Raw genomic sequence first — 21,950 nt, forward strand, 5'->3', positions numbered from 1 at the left:
AGTTTTGTAGTTTCCTTTTTTGTCTATGTATGCTTAGAATAAACTTAAAAATTGGATTACTCTGCAAGAAGGGTTGAGAAATGAAAGTCAGTTGCCTTGCTAGAGGTGAGAAACGCAGTCTGGTCTCCCTCCTTAAAAGTACTTTCTCTACCATATACATACACACAATCTAGTGGTGGAGATTGAGGACTAGACTCAGGCAGTCTATCAGTGTTAAAAAGAGTTAGCCTCCATAATGGTAGTACTACCAGGAGTAAAGGATATCTCAGTATTTTGACTCCATGCATAATGCCTCTTTAAATGTACACATATCACTACAGATCCTGAGCTCCTTTACAAGGACAAAACTGTGATTTGGTAGCTTGGTGGTGTGGATGGATTTAAAGAATAGATTTTTCTTAGTACATGAATTTAGTACTTGACAACAGAGGTACGCTTATAAGGTTATTTCACAACTGTTCCCTTGGACAGTCATATGAGTTTGTCCTCAGTGACTCCAGTGTGTTAACTCATCCCCTTCCCCCTGCCACATATATGAGCATTATGGATGGTTCATCATGTTTGGAGAAGTTCCTGTTGATGATACAGTATGAAGGACTAAAGGAAGAAAGTGATGTACAATAAGGTTCAGAGAATAGGACTATTTATTGTGGAACTGAGCAAAAACCATTTTTGTTGATGGTTCCCAATTTCTTCAGAAGGTCTGGGAACCTTTGCAGAGAAGCTGATGTGCTGAACAATATCACTAGGGATTTAAAGTCCAAATTGTTTGCTTTAGGTTAAAACTCTGTGCAGTGTTCTTTGGACTGTTATTACAATCAGTGATTGACTTCAGTAGGACTGCTTCAGAGTGAATTGTGGAGGATTGTGCCTTTTTTATTTGTAACTCAGGTTACCTCATTGCCCGAGATCATACAGTAAAAGATTGGCATGGCAGTTAACGACTAAGCTACACACTGTATAAAAGGCAGGACTGTGCATTCGGTGAGATCTGTTTCCCCTGGCTGTAAAGATTTTATTAACTAAATAATGGAAAGAACAGGTTAAGTGGAAACTCATGTTCTGTAATAAAATGGGGTTTCTGTATACTTGATTGATTAGACTTATTGGTTCATACTCCTGATGGCACTAGGGTTGGAAGAAAAACAGAAGACTTTGTTTGTGTCATTTGCAAGAAATTATATGTTTATCAAACTTTTTAAAAGTGTAATTTTAATGGGTTATTTTGGGACACTTCTGTCCTCCTGCTGGTCTTGTTGTACTCTGGTCTGGTTCACACTTGCAGGGGAATGAAGTGGTAGAATGTAGAAGTGGCAAAATAGACTATACCGATGTCACATTGCAGGGATCATATTTAGCAATGTTAATGTTCAGTTCCCTGCAAACAGAAAGCCAAAAGTGATGGTAGACTCCTTCTGTCTGCTGTAGCAAAGTCTATTCTTCTACTTCTGCATTTCTACACCTTATTCCTACCTCACTTTCCTGCAGGTTTGAACACAGCCTAGGGCTACATTAGATGTAACAGTGACAAATCCACATATCTATAACAAGATGTATCACAATGTTATAGAAAGGGACATGTGAATGAGACAATCCAAACGCTTTTTTATCCTTACAACAACCCTATGAGGTAGGTTAGTTTGAAAGTGTGTGACTGATTTAATGTCACCCAGCAATCTTCCATGGGGATTACAACCTGGATCTCCCAGATCCTAGTCCAACAATATAACCACTACAGAACACTGCCTTTTGTGAGGATGTTGTTCTAATCTCTGATAAATTTGAATATGAACACTTTGAATATATGGATTGCTTGAATAATATTGGTACAAAAATGTTCCTTTACTTAAATTTCACATACAACAAATAGCCATGCCACAGACACATCTGTTCAACAAAGTACAGAATTAACAGATGCTGTTACAAAAGGAGATAGAACAGTCTCTTAATTTTGGATAAATAATTATTTTGGAATTTTCTTGTCCAAATCAGAAACTTTGTAGATGCACATGTCTTAATTTCTATAAATAAAATATTTCAAGTAACTTGTTGCACACCAGCTCATTGTGTTTCAGCTCTCAGTGCTTAACAATCTGACTCTTCCCATTCTTTGTCAGAGTTGGACATGTTGCCTATGCTTCTGCTATCATGAAAGGCTAAATTAAGATTTTTTTAAAATGAGAAAAATATACTTCAGTAATTCAAAGGAAAATGCAGTTACTGTTTATGGAGGGACATTTTCTTGCCCACATGCATTCGCTGCATTTGAATTTCTTGACTAGTTGCAAGCATTCAAAATGTTAGTAACCGGGTTACTGTAACCATGGTAAATCTGAATTCTTTTAGAATGATAGGTCAGTATTAAGTAACCTTTCTATTATACAATACCTATAAATATTTGTTTTATTAAAATGGAAGAGGCTGATAGATGCTGATTCTGAATTGTGTAAATGTCATACATGAGCATTTAATAAATTATTTTAACTTAAATTCTAACAGAAGAAAGTGATGTCTGGACTGCTATTCTTTTTGAGGGTTGCAACTGGAAATGCTTGCCAATTTTAACTTGAGTATTCAGTTTGGTATTCATTACTCATCTAAGTGAATTATATTCTACAATTCGGGGCACGTTCAGGTTGTTGTGATATCAACTTGATGATTCTGCATCTAAAGAAAACAGAACTGTTCCTTGGACTGCTTTTACTATGTTGGTTAACTTCTAAAACCAAATTACTGTTTCCTTATATGAAAACTAAGATGTTACAGTTGATAGAAAACTTGGCTTAGAACTGGGAGGGTTGTGCCCACCTCTGTAGAGGTGATTTACTATGTGGCTTCTTCAGATTTCTCTTAGATTCTTAGGTCACAGCCCTGTAAAACTGGGGAAAATATAAACCCAGTTCACAGGTTTATTGTGGAAGCAAATATTGTAAAAATTGAACATTTTATAGTTCTTGGGCTCAATATTGAACAATACAAGAAATGAAATAGAGGCAAGATGTATTGGTATATAATAGCCAGCTAGAGTTGATAGAAGTTTCTAGTATTTCAGTCTTTGGTGGGCATCATGCGTGGTTTTACAATTACATTTTGTTCAATAGCTTACTTAGCTTCATTGTCAAAGGCTACATCTTGACCTGCTGTTCGCTTTTGGAAAATGTGAACTTTAAAACCAAGTATTTATACCTATTTACTGGGTACTTTGTCCCCACTTAAAGTGAAACACATACTTAGGCAATTGCATTCTGGAGTGTACATTCCATTTGGTGACTGACATAAGGCCAAATCTAACACAGCCTTACAAAAGTGGCATTAACTAAGCTTCTGCTATGCTTTAGTTGTTCACTGATGGTCCAGAAATAACAAATATTCTTATGTAAAGCACAGCATGTGCATCTGGAATATTATATCTAACAGCTATAATTACATGGGTGTCAAGCTGCTGAATTGGATGTCGCTGTACCTTAAGTTTATAGTGTGTCTTGATGAAATGAGTAGTTGTAATAAGTATAAAAGCACGTAGTAAGGTCTTCCATGGACCATACCACTTCAGAAAATAGCTATAGCACTGAATAGAAGAAGTAGAAGAGGAGGAGGAGAACTTGGTTTTCATATGCCGACTTTATCACTTAAGGAAGAATCAAACCAGCTTACAATCACCTTCCCTTCCCCTCCCCACAACAGACACCCTGTGAGGTAGGAAGGCTGAGAGAGTGTGACTAGCCCAAAGTCACCCAGCTGGCTTCATGTGGAGGAGTGGGGAAATGAATCCGGTTCACCAGATTAGACTCCACCACTAATGTGAAGAAGTAGGGAATCAAACCCGGTTCTCCAGATCAGAGTTCACCACTCCAAACCGCTGCTCTTAACCACTACACCATGCTGGCTCATCTTTTTTTTTTTTAATCCTTCATACTGAAAGCTAGCAATTAGTACAATTAGTAACAGGGAAGGATAGAATCCTTCTCTTTTAGACGTTAACTTTTTTTCCAGAGAAACAGTGATGGAGGATAATTCAGTTATGCAGTCATTCACCTACAGTTGCTACAGTGCTAGGAGTTTTGCTCTGTATGTTGTGCCTAATTGTGTAGTAGGCAGACTATACATTGAATGCACTGGGGTGTGCATTTGGGTTTTATCTTCATGGCAAAATCCAAATTTATGTATTTTTCCCCACTTGCTTTTGGGATTTCTATTGTCATCATATTGCAGGGGAAAATGTGTTTCGTAGAAATATGACAAGAAGGCATGTATATGAGAAAATCTAAGCAAACATTATAATTTTAATGTAAACATTTGTACTGTCTCATTCCAAGTGGCTAATAATGATACAAAAGCTATCAAAATGTATAAAAAGGTACTCGTGTTGTGAACAAAGAAATAAGGTTCTTGGGAAAAAAATATGAACTCCTGAAATTTATAGAGTTGAACAGGCCTTGCATTATTTCCAAAATATGACAGGCATGTTTTACCAGAAGAGACAGTGGAACAGAAGAAACATCTGCATACACTACAGGAAGCAATAGCTCTTTCCAATTACTGTTTACCCTCTCTTAAAAACTGTCATTTGAGCCCAGACTTCAACAGTTCCATAGTTGTATTTGAATTGAGAGAAGCCAGGACTTAAGTAAATTGTCAGGACAGTACTATGAAGGGGTGGGGAGATAAGGCAGGAGAACTGGGATGGAAAAGTAATGGATATGAAACTTTTCAAATTCTTCCTGACTTAAATATGTATATTAAAATGCTTTAAAAGCTCCCTCAAATCAGCCCAATAAGGAAAATCTTGTGGGTGGGAGAGCTCATGCACACATTAGGGTTGGATCCACTTTCACTTATTCAAGGCAGAGGGGGAAGTTGTCTATGATTCCGACCACCTTCAACTCTGGAGAAAAAACTATTGCCTTTCTCTAATCCAAGGAACACTGGTTCCCCTCCCATCTGTCTGATAGCCCCACTTCAGGAGAATGTAACAATATGGACTGGACCCAAGGTGAACATGGAAGGGAAGGAATAAGCAATGTTGAGTGATTCAATTCTATTTAAGATGTGTGTCCTTGGTCATTAGGAACATTTTCTGCCTGGATCTAGGATATTCTTTGGCTAAATCATTAGAAAATAAGACTACATATGTGTTACATCACTTGAAATATACATTTGCTATTGTTAAATGCAATTATGTCATTTTTAGTGGCCATTGGTGCTACAATGATAAACCAATGTTTGGAAAACGGAGATTCTTCAAAGATTGTAACCATATTACAGTCTCCTAACTTCAATTTACGAGCTGTCCCAGAGTGTGCTGAAGCTTACTACAACAGTCTATTGGAAGCCAAGAGTCTAAAACTCAAAGGTAATACCTTAATCTTTCCCACTATACATAGTAGAGTGAATGGATTTAAATGTCTAATTTTGTACACTTCTTAACTAACATCTCCAGTGCATTGCTGATCTGCTTTTTTTGACCATGTATGAATATCACATGGGTTTGTGAGCTCTTGAAAGAAATGTCATTGATGAGCCACCTATTCCTGTAAGATGTTCCCAGATACTCTTGTGCCGGGGGAGGGGGGAGAGGAGTAGTTTAAAAAGTGTGCAGCATGGGAGAAATTAAGAACATTTGTGCTTTCAAGATTCAGATCTCTGATCTGATTTGTAGCTCTTCTGCATGCAAATTATTCCTGCCGCCATAGCTGTTCTCATTTAAGTTTTCCCTGAAAAGCTACTTCTGGAGGATTCTCTGCATTCCAGAGTCCCACCACTGTGACTGTTCCTTCACAGATTCACCCCCATTGTTAAATGTCTGAGGGCTTTTGTGTGCACGTTTTATAACTGCAATCCCCATGACAGAGAAACAAATCTGACTGTTTAAAAATATAGGAACTATATTATTGGGTCAAACCAATGATTCATCAAGCAGAACATCCTGTTTCACATAGTGACTGTCTTTTTGTTTCCTGTGAAACGTCTGGAGTAAGAGTTACAGGGCAATAATGCAATATTTCACTGCTACTCAGTGGTTTCTGGCTTCTACCAGCATTACATTAACATCATGTGTCTCAAATTATATATGAGGTGTGACCCCAAGTGGAGGTGCAAATGGCAGCTGTGAGGAGAAAATCTGCTCCTGTTCCACCGCAGGGGGCTATATAGATCACTGCCTCCTCTTTCCTCCCTGTCCAAATCTATGTTTTATTCTTGGGGATAAATGGAAAAACGTCTGCATCTTGCAGCATTATCTCTTGCCAGAAGGCCTTCATTGGGGGTCTTATGTTGTCCCTCGGGCAAACATCCTGCTCCTTTCCTTTTCTGTTGATCTACCTAACAATTTGGCTGGGACAAAAATAAGCAGAACACCCTGTTCTTCATTTTGTTTTTAGCTGTATGTAGGAAGTTGGAGCCCTGACCTGGATGGCCCAGGCTAGCCTGATCTCGTCAGATCTCAGAAGCTAAGCATGGTCAGCCCTGGTTAGTATTTGGATGGGAGACCACCAAGGAATACCAAGGTTGCTATGCAGAGGAAGGCACTGGCAAACCACCTCTGTTAGTCTCTTGCCATGAAAACCCCCAACAGGGGTCGCCATAAGTCGGCTGCGACTTGACGGCACTTTACACACACACACACACACACACACACACACATACACACACACACACAGGAAGTTGGAACAGAGAGTTGTGATCATGGAGCTTTCCTCAGTTCATACTAATACTGAGCTTCCTTAAGTTACATTTAGCTTTTAGTCTTAGGTTGGTCACTGCTCTGATCGCTTAAAATAACAGGAGATCTGATCAAGTTGCCATTCTGTCACCTGATGCCGAAAAGGCTTTTGACAAAATATACTGGAAATTATCTTTGCAACATTGACTAAATTCAGTTTTCCTCGTGAGTTTTTGAAGTGGATTAGAATTCTTTATTCATCTCCCAGATCCAGGGTGCTGATTAATGGCATATTTTCCACACCATTGTCTCCTGAGAGGGGTACTAGACAAGGTTGCCCTCTTTCTCCTCTTATTTTTGATTTATGTGTGGAACCTCTGGCTTGTGCCATTAGACAAAATGGCTTTATACATAATTCTTTGGAATTTAAAATTATTCTTCATGCAGATGATTTTATTATTTATTTTGGAACCTCAGTCTTCTATTTCTGCATTAATGAATACAATTTATACCTTTGGAGACTTGTCTGGATATTCAATTAATTGGACAAAATCTGAGTTGATGCCACTGGGAGACAATATATCACAGAATGTATCTGCCTATGGACATTTTCGGTGGTGTCCGGATGTCATTACTTGCCTTGGAATATTGATATATCCGATATCATCATGCACATGATTATGCTAAATTTTACTAAGCTAATTGCTGATGTATCTGAACTTGAGCAGATGGGCAACTTTAAACTTGTCCCTATGGGGCAAAGTAAATACACTCAAACTGAATATTGTACCTAGGATTGTTTATATTTTATGTGCGATTCCTTTCTATATACTTTGCAGATACATTCATAAAATTAATACTTTGTTTTGGAAATTTACGTGGGGTTCCTCATCACCTCGTATTTCTTTAATGAGGATGCAACTTCCATTTAATGAAGGAGGATTTGGCTTCTCTGATCTTAGTTTATATCGTCAGGCATACCTGTTAACTTTACTAAATATTGGGATCACTCTTTGCAATTGGACTATCCATTGTGGGCTCATTTGGAGGCTTTTGTCTGATGCCCCTCTAAGTGGACTGCATCAGGGTCTGCTTATGCTAGAGTGGATCCCATTCCTCTTGCAATTTCTGCAACTAGAGAACAATGGTGTATAATGGCACAACAATATCAATTTGACCCATTCTCACATTATAAATTAACATGGGCCAATCTAGATCTAAAAATTGGAAAGAAATCTTTTCTATGGAAGGCTTGGACCGACAGGAGGGTTTTTAGATTGGATCGATTGATAGGTTATGATGATGAGCTTTTGCCATTTCTGAGCTGAGGGCTAGATATGACTTGCCACTTTATGTAGAATGGCAATATTTACAGTTGCAACATCGGATGGTATCTAAATATGGCCCTGTCTCAGAGTCCCTTTGCTTCTGGAAACTCTAATTGAATCAAGACAGAAAAGCCTACAATATTTGTTTATAAATATTTGATGTCGATTAATAAATATGACATGCAAAGTCACAGGAATGATTGGAATAAAGAGGCAGATTACCCTGTTTTGCTAAAGAAATGGAATATGGCCTTAAAGTGTATACCTGCTCTCTCCTTGAATCTTAAGTTGAAACTTATTCAGCAAAAAAATTATGCTCAAGATACACTGGATACCGCAACTTTTTAGCAAAGGATTGAGTAAAGTGTGTGATTGTTAGCGTTGTAACTCACCAGACTGGTACCTTAAACAGTTTTTCTGGGAAGAAGTTATTACTCATATCAATCTTATGTCATTAGAATATTCATTGATTTTTGAGGATATTTGCTTGACTCTTGGAAGCTAACCAATAGGCAACAAAAATGAACCCTCTATACCCTTAGTACAGCTAAAAGACTCATAATACAACATTGGAAAGAAAATCCCACCTCCAGTAAATTGATGGATTGAGGACCTTAGAAACTCTGTCTATATTTGAACACATGGCATATAGCTAGCAATTGTACATTGGCTTCTTTTTAGGTATTTGGAAACCATTTATAGAAACGTATGTGAAGATCTGCCACTGCTATTGTTATATTTTTGTCTTTACTTTATGTATACTCTTCTTAAGTTTTGTTTTCCTCCTTTTTTAAAGGAAATAAAAAGGGGGGATTAAAAAATAAAGTTACATTAGCTTTGCGATGGTGTGGAGGAAGGATGTCTCTCTACTTGGCAGATCTTTGCTAGCTTGCTGTGTAGAGGCTGCATTGAAGCAGCTTCTTTACAATGGCTGTTCATATACCCTCCTATAAGGGAAGAAGATCAAGGGAAGATAAATGGAAGCAGAAATTAGAAGGAAGCCACAGATATTAAATACATAACAAAAAAAGCCGTTAACCTTTTGCTCCTAGCATAAATGCTTAACATGAGGGTTACAACCAGTGCTGCTGGGATTCCTAAGTAGCTATTTTCCTTGATCTGATTACAGCTCCATAATGTCAGAAACAGAAACAGAAAGCTCGCAGGAGGTATGACTCTAGAGCAGAGCTTCTTAAACTGTGGGTCGTGACCCCATATGGAGTCGCGTAACTGAATGTGGGGGGGGGGGAGTCGTGAAAAATTTGGCAACAGTATGCAGATTAGGATGCAAATTTGCTTTTATCTTTAATAACTGGTAAAAATATATGTATACCAAATAATTGTTTTAAAATAAATTTCTTTATGATTTATTATCAGTAAATGTTTGATTTGTATGCCTATTTTATATACTTATATACCCGGGGTCACGAAAAAATTTCTCTGGCGAAAAGGGGCAGAGAGGAGAAAAAGTTTAAGAAGCCCTGCTCTAAAGTCTCTGTAGTACGGAGAGACAGGCCAGGAGCCTTATTTCATAGGAATCCATGTTTCCTGTGTTGTGTTTGTTTACAAGAATTGTAGCTTCTTTGGCTGCAATCCTAAGAATGCTTTCCGTGGAGTAAGCCCCTGTGACAGACAAGTAAGGTTCCGCCTCTCCCTAAGAGAGTCCAATGAGAGATGGCGGAATGTTAGTGAGGGACAATTGGAAAACAGCAATTGGGAGTCGACATCTAGGGAGAGAGAGGGTAGGAAAAGAGAGGGTAAGAAGTATGTCTGTATGTCACAGCTCCATTGAGTAAAATGGGTGTTATTTATCAGTAGACCCACTTAGGATTGCTCTCTTTTTTCGTTGTAAACTGCCTTGGAAGATCAGCTGATCAAAATAAATTACCAATAACTGTTGATATTATTCTCCTCTAGAGTTTTTCTAATCTATTGTTTGGAACTACTTATTGGTTCTTAACAAATCTATGTGTGGTTGTGGCCTGCTAGGGCCCATAAACACCAGGTGGTATAAAGGGCACATGAAGCTTAAATCCACATAGTAGGCGTTGCATTTGCATTCAGCATGATTCGGCCAGGAGCATGCATTTTTTCCGGACAAACAGACTCCTGGAATGGTAGATGAGTACGAAAAGATGGGTAAAAGCACATTTATACTGTTTGGGTAAGATGGAAGGAATAACAGTGGTTCCTTTTAACACTTTCAGATCCCAATGAAGGCCCATGGATCAAATCTAAAATACAAGGCATGTATGATTATTACTTTAATGTGGAAACAGGAGAGGATACATGTGTTTCCCCTGAAGGAATTGTACCAAAAACCTCTTGGCTGACTGATGAAGAGATCCAGGTAATACCTTATTGTGTTTGCAAATTATGTTGTCATTCAGCACCTGGGTTGGGGGAAGAGAAGCATGAAACTTGGAGGTTAAGTAAATAACATTGAGTTGGATTCAGCTTAAAGCTTCCACTTGTGCTATAGCTCTTGCGGAAGTGGAAATACAAGGAAAAGATCATAGTAGCTGCTTGCAGTAAGTGAAACTTTGTTGCTTTTTCCTTTGGATGTTGAACATACTAAAAATGAATGGTGTGCTTGCTACTGTTAAATGTTGTTGATACTTATTAGATTTGCAAATATTATCAGGATGGTAATTTTGTACTGTATAAAGGAAAGGACCCACAAGCTCTGTTCCCTCAAGTCCTGGGAGCTCAGAAAACCCCCTAGTCTCCACTTGGTGACACCACCCCTTTCCCTTCCTCCTAGGAGAGGTACCTGACTTCTCTCTGGAAAGTAACACTGCTACCAACGAATCTGGGTGTATCTTCTGCTAGACAGATTTGTACATCTAGTACTGTGTATCTGTGTTACCGTTTAGAGGCTCTGCCAAGTTGCCACCTTCGTGATTTCAAGCTATCATGCTCAAAAGATGGCAAACTCATCCAATGGCCCTTCCCTTTACTGCCCTTCCCTTTACTGCTCTTTGGCTGGCAAGACGTAAAAGGCATGGTGTATTTACAGAGATCAAGCTTCAAGCATTTAAACTATAAGAAAGTTTAATAAACAAAAATAAAAATAATATGCCTGGTCTGTACAAGCATCAGGCTGGGCAAGGATATGAAGAAAAGGAGAAAAGCTGCAGTCCTCTTACCCTGTGTTCCATTCTTATACTGAACAGAGTTTAATTAACATAGGCTAATAAATCTTGGTCTTGGAGGAGAGTTTTACAGATGCCGTAGACCTCCAAAAAGACAAAGAGGTCAATTCTAGATCCAATCAAGCCTGAACTCTCCCTAGAAGCTAAAATGACTGAACTGAGGCTAGTGTACTTTGGTCACATTATGAGACATGAATCACTGGAAAAGACAATAATGCTAGGGAAAGTTAAAGGCAGCAGGAAAAGAGGAAGACCCAACAAGACTCTATCAAGGAAGCCACAGCATCAGTTTGCAAGACCTGAGCAAGGTTGTTAACAATAGGATGTTTTGAAGATCATTAAGTCATAGGGTTGTCATAAGTCGGAAGCAACTTGACAGCACTTAACACACACACAAACAATAAATCTTGAAGATGCAGTTTTTAAAAGCCCATTATTTCCTTTCCTTTTTATCAGAATTGGGACTTCTATCACTGTTCCTCTACACATGATCAAGACAGAGTCCCTGGGTAAAGACTTAGTCCTTCATGGCTTGTGTACAAAAGAGCCTGAGAGATAAGACAGCTTCTTCCTTGTGTGCTGAAAATCAATAACCTCCCTTTTGGGAGTCCATTTCCCCCATTCTGGTCTCCTTGCTTCAAGAGGGAAAAAATTACTCTGGCTCCTTACTGTCCCAGTTTCTGACCCCTTTAAAATTGACATTCCAGCAAGGTGTAAGATGTTAAACTTTTTGTTCTTAATTTAGCCAGAGTCATTTGCAAAACTAAAAACTGGTGTTCTGTGCTTGGGAGAGAGATTACTCATCTCCAGTAGTTTTCCTTTTGCTGGTCTTTTACTGCCAGTGAAGCCTCTAAGTGCAGCCCCCAATTAATAAAATATCAAGGTAGTTTCTAGGATATGGAGCATTTCTCCACATACTTTGAAGTTCTTTGTTAAGCATATCTTAGAGGAACTGCTATTGTCTTAGAAAATACTTATGTCTGACCCCTTCATTATTTTTTCTTAGAATATTGTTAGCCAAATTACATCTGATTACAACAGAGAACAGCTGTGGTTTGCAAATGAGGACCTGATCATCCAACTGCAAGCTCAAGCAAGAGGATTCCTAATAAGGAAAAAATATAAGGAAAGAAAGTCATACCTCCAAAGCCAGGAGCCATCTGTGATAAAAATACAGGTATAGTCATTTACAGTAGCATCATCATTGCTTGTGACGGTTAATGAACAGTAACTCAGTTTATTCCTTAATGAGGTTAGACAGACTAAAACTTGTACTCTTAAGAGTTCATGTTTTTTCTGTGTTGAGGCCCACAATGTCCTTAAAAGGCCTCTGTCCTTACAGCACATTGACAGAAAATGTCTTGTCCACTCTTTGGACTAGAGATCCCCAGTGTGGCATACAGGGATGCCATGGTGCCCACCAATGTGTTTCCTGGATCAAGGAGAGCCATCTTGGATGTGTAGAAGTTGAAGCCGAGTAGCACTCCACATGTTCTTGTGTTCTCCACAATCAAAACTCTAAAAGTATTTGGGGAGAGCCATAAGTTTTTTACCCAATATTTAGAATCAGTCATAGTCCTGATACCCTTCTTCTCCTTTTAAAAAAACCTGAACAGGCATCCTGGAAAGGATATAATCAAAGGAAAGCCTACTCTGAAAGGCTTGAGATGCTTCAAAGAAATGTTGCTTCTATCATCAAGGTAAGCAATCTGTATTTGGAGGATTGTAATGCTAACTTTGACTTTAAAAATTCTATAATATGAGCATTTGGAAGCTTCATTCAAGGAACTCTGTGGAAGAGAAAATTACAGTAAGAGGTACATAGATTCCTGTCACAGTGAGGGACTATGTGATGGTGTTCAAGTTGGATAGTAAATGAAAATTGCCTTAAAGGAGCATGTATTGGGTTTCAAATTGTCAGTGAGAACCAAATATGGCTTCTTAAAAAGAATGTGGACGTAGCCATATTGGATACACATTTTAATGGGTACCCTTCATTCAAGAGCCCCATACACATCTGTCTATATTTTAAATCAGGGGTCCCTGCCATAGTGACTGTCGGTAACAACTCCTTTCCTAGTGCCTGCCAAATATTTTTTGAATTTGGTTGAGGCCGTGTGTGGATTTTGCCCAGCAAAGCTTCTGATTGGACACTGGAAATTTGATTGGTTGTACAGATTTTTAAGAACGATGCTTTGGCAGTAGCTGCAACCACAGCACAAGAATCTTCACTGGGTGAATGAAGGTAAGCTGTAGCAGCCATATTGGGGCTGGTTCCACCTTTTGTGGCAGCCATTTTGTGGCTATACCCACCATACTGTATCAGAATTCCTAAGGTACCCCCAGGTTGGGGATCTCCGCTTTAACTTCACTTGCTACTTGATTCATTGCTTGTTTAGTGCATTAGGTTATAAAGGTCAGGGCAATCCTCTCTATAAAATATTTTAATTGTATCTGTGCCTGCACCAACTTGGGTTTTTCTGGGCAAATTAGATCTCCAAAGGGAAGTTGAGTTGTGAGGAAACTTCTTTGAAAAGAGTGAATTTGCTGAAGGGTCATAAGGTATTCTGTGGCAATCTGTCCTCATCTGATAGTTGATACATTGGGTTCAGGGTTGGCACCAGCAGATTCTGAGGTGAGCCAGCTGTGAGGGCTTGGGGCTTGTGGTGGGGCTCACAGCTGCTGCCCTCCTATTTATGGTCCCTATCAGCATGCCCTTTTCTCACTACCTACTCTCCCAGTTGCTTGTGCTGCCCAGCACTGCCAGGGGGTGGTGGACATATGAATGGTGTTCAGCAGTGGCTCCCAGCTCCACTGGGGAAGGGTGTGCATGCAGTGCATGCCGCTTGGAATGCAGAGAGTAGGAGGGCTTGCAGAGACGGCAGCTGGTGGGAAAGGATGTATGGGGGGGGGCTCTGAGCAGAGATGTGGTAGGAGAGGGAGGCTGGCCACTCTCTGCCTGCTGCCCTCCACAAAGCTGGAACCAGTCCAGTAATTGTGTGTGCAGTTACTTTAAACACCCAGACTAACTACAGCCTTTTTTGGGGAGGAAATGCCGAGGAAGGCCCCTAACAGCCTTCACTCTCTTCTGTTTACATGCCTCTGTTGCATGTCTGCCACACCATTCTGCTACAGTCACCACCTCAGGAGAAGTTGCCCTCTCTCCCCTTAGTACTGTATAGTTTCCAGTGCAGTAACTTTTATAATCAGTTTAGTTTGACTTAAAATGTGGTGTGTTTTTTTACAGGCTATCTGATTGTAAAAGACCTGATTTGCCAGTTTGTTGTTTGTGAAGATTTGGTTTTTAAACTAATACTTAATTTTTTTAAAATTCAGAATAAAAACCAAAGCTACTTATTGTTGAGCTGAAGAATCTTTGCATTTTTGTTTGACTTTCAGATTCAGTCATGGGTCAAAATGTGGTTAGCAAGAAGAGCATATAGGAAACGGCTGCAGTACTTCAAAGATCATGTAAGTCCCTACTGGGTAAACCCCTCTGGCTCCCTCTACATTAGTTTGGCTGCAGAAAAACAGTACCTCACAATTAGGGTTGCCAGCCTCCAGGTGGTGGCTGGAGATCTCCCGCTATTACATCTGATCTCCCGCCGATGTAAATCAGTTCCCCTGGAGAAAATGGCCCCTTTGGCCTTTGGCCTCTATGGCATTGAAGCCCCTCCCCTCTCCAAACCTTGCCCTCTGCAGGCTCCACCTCCAAAATCTCCAGGTATTTCTCAGCTCGGAGCTGGCGACCCTACTCACAATAAAGCAGACATCCTCTGCCTTTATTATAGCTGGGAAAGTGGATGAGAGAATTAAAACTATCCTTGATCATGCTCGTTGATATTAAAATTAGACAGGTAGCAATTATAGTGTAGATTCACGTAGGTACACATATACACGTAGTATAGATATTTTCAATTCCAGTCTGTCTAAAAATGCTTATCTTAATCTTTTTCAGAATGAAGAAATTGTGAAAATCCAAGCCTTCATTAAAGCAAACAAAGCCAGGGAGGATTATAGAACACTGAGTAAGTGCTGAATTGTACTTTCTGAACTTAAGTTAGTGACAAATGCCTGCCCAACCACCAGCTCCAGCGTTGCAACTGTCTGTATGTTGAATTTAAACGTAGAATGAAATTTCTAAAGCTCTTCTGTCTTTAATTTCTGAGTTGTGCTTTACTTTGCTTCTAGCTGGTTCTGAAAATCCGCCTTTGAACGTCCTCCGCAAATTTGCTTATCTTATGGATCAGAGTGATTTAGACTTTCAAGAAGAGCTGGAAGTAACAAGGTTGAGGGAAGAGGTGGTCACAAATATCAGATCTAGTCAACAGCTGGAGAAGGATCTGAACCTGATGGATATCAAAATCGGACTGCTGGTAAAAAACAGAATCACTCTACAGGTAGGTGGAGGTGACGCTCATTTCATTAGTGTTGTCCTTGAAAGTGAAAAAGTTGCCATTAGGATCAAATGAACAATAAGAGATCAGCAAATTGGCAATTTCAGCAGGTTTATTGGCTAACAATGTTTGTGCACCTAGTCTACAACTATATCCTGTGATCTGTCAGCACTGCTCCACTTTCTCTTTATTCTTGCATGTGAACAACGGTAGGAGGACCAGGAATTACTCATCTCCAACACTGCTGTTGTGCAATGCCAGGTCCATCAGCAATAAGACCGCCACCCTGCAAGACTTCTTTGTCAAGCAGGGTGTGGACCTGGCTTGCGTGACCGAGACCTGGGTGCGAGAGGGCGAGACAGTCACCCTGAAAGAACTTGCTCCCCCAGGCTTCTCGGTCTTCCACCAGTCTCGGACAATGGGCCGGGAGGGAGGAGTGGCTTGTGCGTCCTGGAGGCTTACTCCTTCAGGGCCCTTCCCGATCTGGAGATTCCTGGCATTGAATGTGTGGGCCTGGTGTGGGAAGCCAAGGAGAGCTTGGCTATCTGGTTAGTGTACCGGCCGCCTAACGCACTGCCAGATACCCTGCCAAGTTTGTTAGAGGTGGCTGGGCCTTGGAGTTTCCCAGGCTGATAGTCTTGGGGGACTTCAACGTCCATGCAGATGCCACCCCTTCATCGCAGGCTTTGGTCCTGGTGTCAGCCATTTGGGTCCCACACACCAAGCAGGACACACGCTGGACTTGATCTTTGGGGCTGGGGTAGGTGTGGGTCTGATGCCGAAAGTAGAGGTTCCATGGTCAGACCACCTAGTCCTGAAGGCTCGGATTGACTTCCTGCTTCCTCCCTGTTTGGGCAGCGAGCTGACTTATGCTCGCCCGCGGAGACTCATGGATCCGACTGGATTCCAGAGGGCTCTGCGGGATCCTGTTCCTCCTGGCAATTCTCTTGATGTGCTTGTGGAGGACTGGCATAGCCGACTCTCCATGGCCATTGACGAGATCGCTCCCCGACACCCTCTTCGCCCTCGCAGAAACTGGGCCCCGTGGTTTACTGAGAGACTCAGGAGTATGAAGCGAGAGCTTAGACAGCTAGAGCGAGTATGGCAGCGAACTCGTGACGAGGCTGCAAGAACATCTTATAGGACGTTTATGAAAGCCTATGAGGTGGCAATGAAAGCTGCTAAAAAAAACTACTATGCAGCTGAAATTGCATCTGCTAGCTCTTGCCTGGCACAATTATTTAGAGTTATTAGTTCATTAACGTCCCTAATAGGGGAACTGCCAAATTTAAATCAAAATTTGACCCATAGCTGCAAGGCTTTTTCGAGCTTTTTTGCGGATAAAGTTTTGTCATCTCCCGGCCAACTTTGATACAGCAAGGGAACTGGAGGCCCCTTGCCTGTCTTCTGGTCCAATATTGGACCATTTCGACCGGCTTTCTCCAGACGATGTCGACAGAGTCCTGATGGCTGTAAGGCCCACCACTTGCCTCTTGGACCCGTGTCCCTCCTGGTTGCTCAAGGCCTCCCAGGAGGTGGTGTGGGGGCCCCTGGGAGAGATTATCAATGTGTCCTTTGACACCTGGACCTTCCCAGGGGGTTTAAAGGAGGCTGTGGTGCGTCCGCTCTTAAAGAAGCCCTCATTAGATCCGAGGGATCTTGCCAACTACTGCCCAGTGTCCAATCTTGCGTACCTGGGAAAGGTAGTTGAGAGAGCAGCGGCCGAGCAGCTCCAGGTCTTCCTGGATGAAGCTTCCACCCTGGCCATGGGGCGGAGACAGCTCTGGTCGCCCTCACAGATGATCTCCTTCAACAGCTGGATCGGGGTGGGGCGGGGCTGCTGATATTATTGGATCTATCAGCAGCCTTCGACGTGGTCGATCATGATCTTCTAGACCATCGTCTCGCCGACATTGGGATCCGGGGCTTAGCCCTTCAATGGCTGAGCTCTTTTCTCCGTGGTCAGGGACAGAGAATGACGCTAGGGGAAGAGGTGTCGCAGCGGCGTCTTTTGGTGTGTGGGGTGCTGCAAGGTCCAGTCCTCTCCCCTATGTTATTTAACATCTACATGCGTTCTGTTGCCCAGCTTGTCCAGAGTTTCAGGTTGGGATGTTATCAGTACGCTGATGACACCCAGCTTTATCTGTTGATGGACGGCCATCCAGACTCTGCCCCAGACACACTGGCCAGGTGCTTGGTTGCCGTGACTGGGTGGTTGAGGCAAAGCTGGCTGAAGTTAAATCCATCGAAGACGGAGGTCCTGTGGCTCAGCCGGGGCGGCCTTGGGGCGGGGTGCCGACTCCCGGCTCTTGACGGCGTGCCGCTAACACCTGTGCTCGCTGTCAGGAGCCTGGGTGTGACCTTGGATGCCTCCTTATCTATGGAGGCCCAGGTCACAGCTGCCGCCCGGTCGGCTTTTTTCCATCTCCACCAGGCCCGGCAGTTGGTGCCTTATCTCTCCTGCCCCGACTTAGCTACAGTGATCCATGCAATGGTCACCTCCAGGCTAGACTACTGTAATTCGCTCTACATAGGGCTGCCCTTAAGGCTGACTCGAAAACTTCGGCTGGTACAAAATGCCGCAGCAAGGCTGCTTACTGGGTCCTCGTCGTGGGCTCATATCACGCCAGTGCTTAAACAGCTGCACTGGCTCCAGCTGGAATATCGGGTCAGATTCAAGGTGCTGGTTATTACCTTTAAAGCCTTTCACAGTCTGGGACCTTCGTATCTGCGGGACCGCAGATATGTTCCCCAGAGGACTCTTCGTTCAGCTAATAACAGTCTTTTAGTGGTCCCCGGCCCGAAGAGTGTCCGGCTAGCCTTGACCAGTAGGGCTGTCGATTCGGTTCGTCCCGAACCGAAAAACAGTCAAATTTCCCCCGATTCGGCGGTTTCCAGTTCGGATGGAACTGAATTCAAAAAAAGGCGGGAAAACAACGAGCCAAATTCGGCGAGTTCAGGGCGCGCTGAATAAATTCGGCAAATTCGGGGGCTCAGAATCAGCAGCATAATTGTCAGTTAGTAAGCAGCGTTCTCCCGCTGCCAATGGTGGCCAAGCTGGGTCTTCTCCTGGCCAATCAGAGCAGGGATTCTCACTTTTGAAATGGCCAGGAGAAGAGTCTAAAAACTCCCGTCCCTCCCCTCCCATCCCGACTGTATTCATTGCCTTCCAATTTGGTGGCGGTGCTGCTTAGAGATCAGATTCCTGACTGGGCCGAGCTGCTGGTGCTTACCGGAAAAGGATTGGATTTACTTCTCCTCCGTGCTCCTGCTGTAAGACATCCACACAGTTTGATTTTGGGGTTTTTTCTCTATACCTTTTCTCCTGTGTGTGTGGGGGGGGGGAGCAGAGTCTGTGTATATGTGTTGGGGGAGAGCAGTTTCTGTGGGTGGAGGGGAAGCCAAAGGGGGCTTTCGCCCATTCTGCCGAGGGGGTGTGCCCACTCGCCTCTGCGGGAGTGTGTGTTCTGCTTTTAAAGTTTAAAGTTGAGTCTGTGTGGCGGCTAGCGAGTCTCTCTCCACTCGGCACCCACGCCTCCTCCTCCTTGGCTTTTTTCCCATTTGAGGTTGAGCCGAGCCGTACTGGTTTGAGGGGGGGCTTTGCCCGTTCTGCCGAGGGGTGTGTGCCTGCTCGCCTCTGCGGGAGTGTGTGTTCTGCTTTTAAAGTTTAAAGTTGAGTCTGTGCGGTGGTTAGCAAGTCTCTCTCCGCTCGGCACCCGCGCCTCCTCCTCCTTGGTTTTTTTCCTGTTTGGGGTTGAGCCGAGCCGTACTGGTTTGAGGGGGGGGGGCTTTCTCCCGTTCTGCCCGGGGGAGGTTCCCACTCGCCTCTGTGGGAGTGTGTGCTGTGCTGTGCTTTTGTTTTTTGCCCCTAGCCTAGGGTTGAGTGCGACAGTGCGGCTTGTGTGAGTCTCTCCCCAGCGCCGCTCAGCACCCACGCCTCCTCCTCCTTAGTTTTTTTCCCATTTGGGGCCGAGTCATACTGGTTTGAGAGGGGGGGTTTCGCTTGTTCTGCCTGGGGGGGGTTCCCGCTCGCCTCTGTGGGAGTGTGTGCTGTGCTCTGCTTTTATTTTTTGCCCCTAGCCTGGGGTTGAGTGCGATGGTCCGGCTTGCGTGAGTCTCTCCCCGGCGCCGCTTGGCACCCATGCCTCCTCCTCCTTGGTTTTTTTCCCATTTGGGGCCGAGCCATACTGGTTTGAGGGGGGCCTTTATGGATTTATTCCTATGAGGGAATGGAATAAAGATGCACATTAAGGATGCGGAGGACCCCTTCTGGGCCCCATAATTTCAGACCCCGTGACCCAATCTTCATAAAACTTGGGGGTTCTTGCAAGAAGGGTCCCCTCAAGCTACGCTGAAATTTTGGGACCTCTACCTCCAAAAATGCCCCACCATGGAGCTGCGGAAAGCCGCAACTGTGCTTTATGACTTTATTCCAATGAGGGAATGGAATAAAGATGCACATTAAGAATGGGGGGACCCCTTCCGGGCCCCATAATTTCGGACCCCATGACCCAATCTTCACAAAACTTGGGGGTTCTTGCAAGAAGGGTCCCCTGAAGCTACGCTGAAATTTTGGGACCTCTACCTCCAAAAATGTCCCGCCACGGAGCCGCGGAAAGCCGCGACTGTGTTTTATGGCTTTATTCCAATGAGGGAATGGAATAAAGATGCACATTAAGAATGGGTCCCCCTCAAAAAGGGTCCCCCTCAAGCTACAGTGAAAGTTTGGGACCTCTACCTCCAAAAAGCTCCCCCCAGAGCCACGGAAAGCCGCAAATGTGTTTGTAATGACTTTATTGCAATGGGCAGATGGGGGGCCACTTCCGGGCCCCATAATTCAGGACCCCCTGCCCCAATCATCACAAAACATGGGGGTTCTTGCAAGAAGGGTCCCCTCAAGCTACACTGAGAGTTTGGGACCTCTACCTCTAAACATACCCTCCCCGGAGCCCGCCGAATTTCCCCCCGAACTCTGAATCTCGCGCTGAATTCCACGGATCCGAATTGGAGGAGTTAGGACTTTGGCATTTCCCGAATCAAAACAGGCCAAATTTTGCCGAATCCAAATTTTACCAATTTTTTTTTCAATAGCCCTATTGACCAGGGCCAGGGCTTTCTTTGCTCTGGCTTCTGCCTGGTGGAATAGCCTCGCTAGCGAGACCAGGGCCCTGTGGGACCTCAAAGAGTTCCACAGGGCCTGTAAAACAGAGCTATTCTGCCAGGCTTATGGTTGAGGCCAGCTACGGTTCCTATATATAAAGACTGCCCTCCCTAACCTTCCCATTGTGGTTAACACCTTTTATTCCATCTGCTCGCCTAGCTGGGTTGTTGCATTGTGACTCGTTTGTTAGAGGCTCCTAGGTAAATTAGTATAATGATTATGCTTTTATAGGGCTATTTTAAAATGTTTTAATGCTTTTATTGATTAATATGACTTTTATATTCTGTAAGCCACTCTGAGCCTGGCTTTGGCCGGGAAGAGCGGGGTAACAAATGGAAATAATAAATAAATAAATAAAAACATTGTACTGTTTAAAGATAAAAGCTTTCCCATGATGTCCTAAACCCATGATATTTTCTGTCTTTCCCTATACCTATTTCATTAATGGGTTTTTTTTATAGCTGTGCTTGATTGGCTTTGCGTGCGCATGCACACACACACATATCCCAAGCCTAGACCAGATTAAACCAGTCAGTTTCCCCATTGCTGCTTTTCCCAATTGCTGCTTTTCCAAGAGTGGTGATTTGCAAAGTAAGACTAATCCCATCTCACTACTTACTAAAGTCCCATACTTTTTTCTAGATAGGCCCCCAGAAAACAGGGAAGGAGGTATCAGCACCCAAAAAAGGGAGTGTGCCAGTACTAAACTTGAACTGTGATATCAACCAGAGCACCCCCTTGGTCACCATTCTTTTACAGAAGCCTTTTCCTGGTCAGTTTAAGCTTCCTGATTCAAAGGTTCCTTAGGAAGAGAACCATTAAGAGGCTTGACTACTTCCAGCTATCTCTTACCAGTAAGGAATATTTGTCTTTGAGGAGGGACAGGGTCAGAGCCCAGGGACAAAGTGGTGAGAGGGATTGCATAGGCAGCTAGAGTCCCCAGTATGAGGCTTCCTACAACTGCAAGAAAATAGTTTACCCCAACCTTTCTCCTGCAGAAAAGTTCCTCATAATTGGTTATAATTAGCCAGTCATTTACAAATTATAAAGTTTGTATTTTACTCCTCCTCCTTTACATTTAATGAAGGGCCTATATAATCAGTTGAGCACTGGATTGCAGTCCGTGTGATGATACATGCCAGGGGTCCGCAACCTTTTTGAGCCTGGGGGCATCTTTGGAATTTTGAGAGGAGGTTGTGACCTCCACCCCAAAATGGCTGCTGCAAGACGCTGAGCCAACCACGCTAC

General features: G+C 42.9%; 1 protein-coding gene across 2 annotated transcripts in view; it reads left to right on the plus strand.

Moving 5' to 3' along the window:
* The window catches only part of IQGAP2 (IQ motif containing GTPase activating protein 2), a 182,125-nt gene that overhangs the window by 132,120 nt on the left and 28,055 nt on the right, over positions 1 to 21,950 (plus strand). For both annotated transcript variants that reach the window (XM_056847959.1, XM_056847957.1), the window contains 7 exons: positions 5,192 to 5,353; positions 10,197 to 10,339; positions 12,151 to 12,321; positions 12,761 to 12,844; positions 14,544 to 14,615; positions 15,103 to 15,172; positions 15,336 to 15,544. In XM_056847959.1, coding sequence (XP_056703937.1) covers positions 5,192 to 5,353; positions 10,197 to 10,339; positions 12,151 to 12,321; positions 12,761 to 12,844; positions 14,544 to 14,615; positions 15,103 to 15,172; positions 15,336 to 15,544 — 911 coding nt within the window. The remainder of the gene's footprint in view (positions 1 to 5,191; positions 5,354 to 10,196; positions 10,340 to 12,150; positions 12,322 to 12,760; positions 12,845 to 14,543; positions 14,616 to 15,102; positions 15,173 to 15,335; positions 15,545 to 21,950) is intronic.

This window comes from Euleptes europaea, chromosome 4, assembly GCF_029931775.1.
Source record: "Euleptes europaea isolate rEulEur1 chromosome 4, rEulEur1.hap1, whole genome shotgun sequence".
Classification (NCBI taxonomy): domain Eukaryota; kingdom Metazoa; phylum Chordata; class Lepidosauria; order Squamata; family Sphaerodactylidae; genus Euleptes; species Euleptes europaea.